Source organism: Bison bison, unplaced genomic scaffold (assembly GCF_000754665.1).
Source record: "Bison bison bison isolate TAMUID 2011002044 unplaced genomic scaffold, Bison_UMD1.0 scf7180017864458, whole genome shotgun sequence".
NCBI lineage: Eukaryota > Metazoa > Chordata > Mammalia > Artiodactyla > Bovidae > Bison > Bison bison.
Genome location: NW_011495020.1, coordinates 4,293,520 through 4,300,206, shown reverse-complemented (window position 1 = coordinate 4,300,206; position 6,687 = coordinate 4,293,520). Strand labels below are relative to the sequence as shown.

Genomic DNA, 6,687 nt, shown 5'->3' with positions numbered 1-6,687 from the left:
AAATTTGTTCCCTGCAGGCGAAGGAAATGAAGAAGCCCCTCTTCAAAAAGTGGAAGCAGAAGAGGCAGGTAAGAGTCTGGCTGGTGTTGCTGCTGTTATCAAGGAATCTGCCAACACTTCATCCTCTGAAGAAAACTTGAATATGCCAGAGGGTGAAACTTCAGAGGATAAACATCAAGCTGAAGCTATGCTCTGTGAAATGGAGATGGACACTGATGAGAAGAAAGCAGAGAATTTCCCCAGCAGAGACTCGGCAGTTGAAGAACCAGTTTCACCACCACTTCCTGCTCTACCGCTAGAAAAACATGAAGCCGTGTCCACAACTGCTGTGGCCTCACCTCCTGTCACCGTGGCAGTAAATGAGTCTCAGGAAATGGATGAAGACGAAGGCATCCACAGTCATGATGGAAGTGACCTAAGTGACAACACGTCAGAGGACAGTGACGATTCTGGATTGAACGGTGCTCGGCCAGTTCCACAAGAGACCAGTGGGAAAGATGGAAAGGATGCCTTGGCTGTCAAAGTGGCTGAGGGAGATTTCGTTTGTATCTTCTGTGATCGTTCTTTTCGAAAGGAAAAGGATTACAGCAAACACCTCAATCGCCATTTGGTTAATGTATACTTCCTTGAAAAGGCAGCTCAAGGGCAGGAGTAATGAAACTCTGGTCAAGGCTTCAGTTCTTAGTGTATAAGGTCTCTGACATTTTATATTCATTTGGAGTAGTAGACAGCCTTTTGTTTTTAAAATTAATTACTGTCCAATCTTGATTTTTAAGTCCCACTCTTTTTCTTGGACTCCGTGTACCTACTGATGTACACATTTTAGCAAATCCAAGGGAGTTATTGTAGCAGACATCTAAATCTGTGAGCTTTTTTTTTTTTAATCTGTTTTTGCTTTTAATTGAACTAAGGTGGCCAAGGTGGTATTAGAGCAATCTGTCAATTTGTTCAGCTATATAACTTAATCAGTTTTTTCCTCATGTCTGTGTTCCTATTTCACTTTAGTTTATTCTTCGTTTATAGCCCTATAAAAATTGGCTTACTTAAATAGCAAATGACTTGAAGAATTTGCCTGCTTTATATAAAGTTAGCACTTTAAAATTGTTCTAGCGATAAGAAGAGAGACATTGAATTTGAAGAGAAATTCTCCCAACAATGGATGTTCTATCAATCCAGGTATTTACCTTCCTGAATTTTGATCAAAAATGTATGTTTATTTGTGTATGTGTTAATTGTCATAAAAACAATGATTTTGGTGGGTTTTTTTGTTTTTGTTTTGGTGCTTTAATGCCTTAAGATGTTGCACATTGTTTTTTTTTTAACCTATGCAGTTAAATTTTTTCTAGAAATAGCATTTGCATTGTAATACTTTATATATGCATGTTTATTTTGATCTCTCTGGAGGGATGCTTTTTAGTCTTGTTTGCAAAAGGGGCAGTTTTCTTTTTCCTTGCCGCAGTTGTCTTTTTTGCAGAATAGTAGTCCGTGCAAATTTGTGAGCAAATGAAAGATGGAGTTTAGTCCATTGATTTTGATTTTAACATCTATGCCAGAATCTGTATTTCATATAAGTTATTTATTTTAAATTGATGTAGTGAGTTCACACCTTTCAGTTTGAACTTTGCAGTAAATAAACCACTAGATCTATGTTGAATGGATTTTTATCTCAAATACCAACCATAAGTAAACTTTTTGGCCTGTCTTAGTACATCTACTTCCTCAATGTGTGGTGTTAAGTTGTATCTTATAGGAAACCTCTTTTCCTAGATGGTTGGTGTTTATTTATATGTCTGCTCCACTGAATAAAGAACTATAATTTTAATTTGGAAGCTGCAAATCTGGAACTAGGAGGCATAATTACTCCTTCAAGTTACACAGAGTATCAGTTTGTGAGATTCCAAAGCCATAGCAATTACACAGAAATCCTAGGATGAGAAAGGTAGTATGACTGCTGGTAGACCAGCTGCTCCTTCCTGTGAATATAGTGAAAAAGGCTGGTGAAAAACTGAAGTTCGGTCCAGATTAAAAAATCACACTTTCTCAGGGATCTCCTCCAACTAGTGGGTGTCCTGGCTATTATCGGGACAGCCTTTTGCTACAGCTGAGGCCCCAAATGAATAGCTATTTTGGTGTTCTTGCAGGACCACTTTGTATGGCAAAGAGTATGTGCCCCAAACTTGCTGGTAGGTTCTTTGGCCAGTCACCAAAGAATATGAAAGAATCTAACATAGGTTTTTTGTTTTTCCTTGTAAAATAAAGTATGATTCCAGTAAGGAACCTTGATTCTTCTTATCCTCCCAGGTTCTTTTCTGAAGTAATCACTTTATATATTGTTTGTTTTCTTTTGTTTGGTGGATCTCTGAGGCAGGTTTCAGGGTTTGGCAATGCAACATGAAAAATTAGGAAAAAGTATTAAACTGTGTGTGGAAAACTAGTTATTCTGAGAGTGGGTGTTTAAGGCAAAGGACATTTGAACTTGGAATTGACTGGGAGGCCAAAGATTTAAAGAAGCAGAAAATTTTCTCAAGATATGAGTAAGTTGTGTATTACTGTTGTGTGTTTTCTGTACATAATAGGGATTTGTAAATGATGTTGAATTCTAGGTGAATTCTCAGCTCCGACAATCATTGTCAAACAGATCAAGCTGCAGATATTTATGTTTTAAAACTTAAATTATAAAGCTAGTTAAACCTTTCTAACAACTAGATTTAATGTTCACTAGTGCATTTTATATTAAAACGTTACCTTTTCCAGTACATACAGAAATATTCATATTAAGTACAAATTGGAGATTGGGAATCAGTTTGGATTCTTTGATACCTCAAAAGAAAAAAAATTGACTCCTGGGGAATTGAACGTATTTTCTTATCTAGATTTTAAGACTAGAATGCCAAAACCAAAAATATAAAAGAAATTAAAACCCCTCATTAAAGTGATTTGTGAAAACATTGTTACTGGAAATTGAATGGACTTGAGGCCTTTCCTCCAGAAAACAAGGACTTGTTTGTCAGGCCTATATTAGGTTCTGAACCTTAGTGCCATGTATTTGTTCTTATTAAAAATCATTTGATTAAAAAATTTGTTTCATTGAAAAGTGTATTAGTAATATGAACTTCTGGTCTAGTTCTTCCATTTGAAAAATGTGCTGTTTGCATGGGACTATTTGAATCTTTTTTTTTTCTCAGTTTCCCTTCCACTGGATAGGATTGAAGCTAGACTTTTCCCTTTTGATAAAGGAATAAAAAGTAAACATGTTGTTTGTAAACTGATGTTTAGTATTAAAGGTTGAAATACTTAGAATACCTTTATAAGCCTAATCCTAGGTAGCTTTGTAAAATCTCTCTCTTGTCTTCTGAACCTATATTCACATTGCTTTTCAGGATATTTTAAGTTTTTTTCCTCTTTTCAGAGCTGCTTCATTAAGGCTTTTTTTTTTTTTTTAATTGAAGTGTAATTCATAAAGAGCTACTCTTTCTTTTTTTTTTTTAATTAGACTTCTTTTTAACTATTGCCGGATGTTTTGTTCTAGTCTTCCAAGAAAGGCCATTTTATTTTTCAGTCACTTCTAAAGTCACATGGTCTTTAACTTTGGGGACTCTTGCATCTGAGTGCTAATTCAGATTTAAGCCTAAGTAACCTCATTGCCTCTCACCCCAAGAATGTTGACAATGGAAGAAATACTTTGCTGTAGTTCTGGACTAAAAAGCTGGGGAAGAAACTTCATTTTCTTTTTTGCACAAATCAGAAAAACAGCTACTGTGCAGAGTTTTCTTTTTGACTTCAGCTGATGAACTGGATTGATAGAGTTAATTCAGATTTAAGAGATTATCTGAATCTTGGTTTGAATAGATTTGGGATCTGCATGTAATATTAACTAGATCAGATAGCTTTTTTATATTTTCACATGTATACATAGGCTCTCCCTACCCTTGTCAACATCATTAGTTATTGAACTTTGTGAACTGGCATTGAAACATTACAGCAATGTTTTGTTGTACCAGTTGTATAAACTTTTACAGTGCAATACGTGGTATTTTTCAGAGACAAACCAAAGGTTTATTTCTCAAGGTTCCTGCTGTTTGCTTTAGCAGCATTTGATGGAGAATCTTTTATATACATTTTTAATAGATGAAAAACCAGATTGCAAATCCTTTTTATTGTTTTTGTTTTTTGAAGCAAACCATGTACCAGGTTTTTGGTCCCAATTGTGTAGGATAAGTTAAATTGCATTCTATTAATCCATATGAGTGTATTTCTGTAAGCATAGTAATGTTGAAATAAAGTTTTAAAAAGCATGTTATGCCTTTGTTTATTTGTGGTACATCAAATGTTAAGGAGCCCAAATTTGTTTGGCTGGAACTAGAAGTAAATTAATAATTCTCAAAACATTTTCACTCTGATAACCCAGGGTAAATAGAAAGGTACTGAAAATCTCTGGGGATAACCAGTCTGTGGGTAGAAGTCCAAAGCCTCTCTTCCTATAATCTGCTTTCTGGGAAGTGGGTATGTAGTAGGAAGGGGAGAAACAACCTGAAGACAATTTATAGGAAATTATGTACTTCCCAATCACAGGTCCCTTAACAGTCATCATCTACATGTCTGTTCTCAGTAGTAAGCCTGCTATCAGTAAATATTCACTCATTGGAAAAAGATGCATTGAACAGAAAATAAGATGAGTTACACTGAGTGTTCACTGAGTGCTAGGGCACTATTTTGACTCTAATTTTACTCTAATGGAAGTCTGAGAAGGAAATGAAGTCCAAGGGAAAGTGATAAGCCATATTATAAGGTTCTGCTTCCTATGTTACTGGAAATGACTGTGCTGTACGTTGAAAAACAGTGTTAAAGACCTAGGTATTTCTTAGATATTTCTGTGGACTTGAGAGAAAAGGGAGAACAAGTTGGAGAAACATCAGAACAACTGGATTGCATTCTGTCCTGATGGAGTAAGTGACCTAAAAGTTCATGATTCGGAAAGGATATTTAAATGTTATTGATGTGCGACTTGTTTGTTACCTTTAAGTGTGTTACCGTAAGTGCGTTTTTCCAGTCCCTTGCTATTCCCTACTCAGAGGCTTACCCTGTTATGATTTTTACAAGTATCCGTTTTTCACTTAATCTTTGGCCGTCCTTGTATTCTGCCCAGGGGGAGTTAACGGTACAGCAGAGGGCCCCCCTCCAAGGGTACTCAGCCTCAGCTCCATACAGGTAGGTTGGTGAAGAGGCTAACAACAATGTACTGATCTTTGGTAATCAGGGGAAGTTTCAGTGTAAACAAAATTGCTTATTTAAAGGATTATTATTGATGTTTGCTGTATCAAGTGCTCTGTGGCCCTTGCAGTTAGAGTTGGGTTCACTGTGGGCCTCTCTTCCTTAACAACTATAATTTTGCAAATACTTTTAACTTTGTTAAATCTGTTTCTTCATCCTGAAAATGAGGTCATATGGTACTTGTATCCATAGGGTGACTCTTAAGTGTTAAATGCTTTTGTTGGGTTTTTAAAATATTTTTTTGACTGTGCTACACCAAGCTTGGGGGAATCTTAGTTTCCTGATCAGGGACTGAACGTGGGCCACAGCATTGGAAGGGCTGAGTCCTAATTACTGGACCGCCAGGGAATTCCTGAGTGTTAAATATAATTCCAGCTGAACTATTTCAAATCCTAAAAGACGATGCTGTTAAAGTGCTGCACTCAATATGCCAGCAAATTTGGAAAACTCAGCAGTGGCCACAGAAGTGGAAAAGGTCAGTTTTCATTTCAATCCCAAAGAAGGGCAATGCCAAAGAATGTTCAGACTATCACACAATTGCACTCATTTCACAGGCTAGCAAAATAATGCTCAGAATTCTCCAAGCCAGGCTTCAACAGTATATGAATGAAGAACTCCCAGATGTTCAGGCTGGATTTAGAAAAGTCAGAGGAACCAGATATGAAATTGCCAACATCTGTTGGATCATAGGAAAACATCTGCTTCATTGATTATGCTAAAGCCTTTGACTCTGTGGGTCACAACAAACAGTGGAAAATTCTTCAAGAGATGGAAATACTAGACCACCTTACCTGCATCCTGTGAAACCTGTATGCAGGTCAAGAAGCAACAGTTAGAACTGGACATGAAACAATAGATGGATTCCAATTTGGGAAAGGAGTACTTCAAGGCTGTATATTGTCACCCTGCTTATTAACTTAATATGCAGAAGGCTGGGCTGGATGAAGCACAAGCTGGAATTAAGATTGCGGGGAGAAATATCAACAGCCTCAGATATGCAGATGACACCACCCTAATGGCAGCAAGTGAAGGGGAACTAAAGAGCCTCTTGATGAAGGTGAAAGAGGAGAGTGAAAAAGCTGGCTTAAAACTCAGCATTCAAAAAACTTTAAGATCATGGCATCTGGTCCCATCACTTCATGGCAAATAGATGGGGAAACAATGGAAACACGACAGATTTTATTTTCTTGGGCGCCAAAGTCACTGTAGACTGTGACTACAGCCATGAAATTAAATGATGCTTGGAGAAGGAAATGGCAACCCACTCCGGTGTTCTTGCCTGGAGAATCCCAGGGACGGGGAAGCCTGGTGGGCTGCCGTCTTTGGGGTCGCACAGAGTTGGAAATGACTGAAGCAACTTAGCTGTCATCAGTCTAAGCTGCAGAAGCCCCAAATAAACTTCCTAGTCACCAAACG

The 6,687-nt window shown here is 37.3% G+C and overlaps 1 protein-coding gene across 1 annotated transcript in view; it reads left to right on the top strand.

Moving 5' to 3' along the window:
- Positions 1-4,291, top strand: part of LOC105002870 (RE1-silencing transcription factor-like) — a 15,910-nt gene extending 11,619 nt beyond the window's left edge. Inside the window, exon 5 of the mRNA XM_010859719.1 lies at positions 8-4,291. Within this exon, the coding sequence (XP_010858021.1) occupies positions 8-655 (648 nt within the window). The 3' untranslated portion in view covers positions 656-4,291. The remainder of the gene's footprint in view (positions 1-7) is intronic.
- Positions 4,292-6,687: the final 2,396 nt, after the last annotated feature.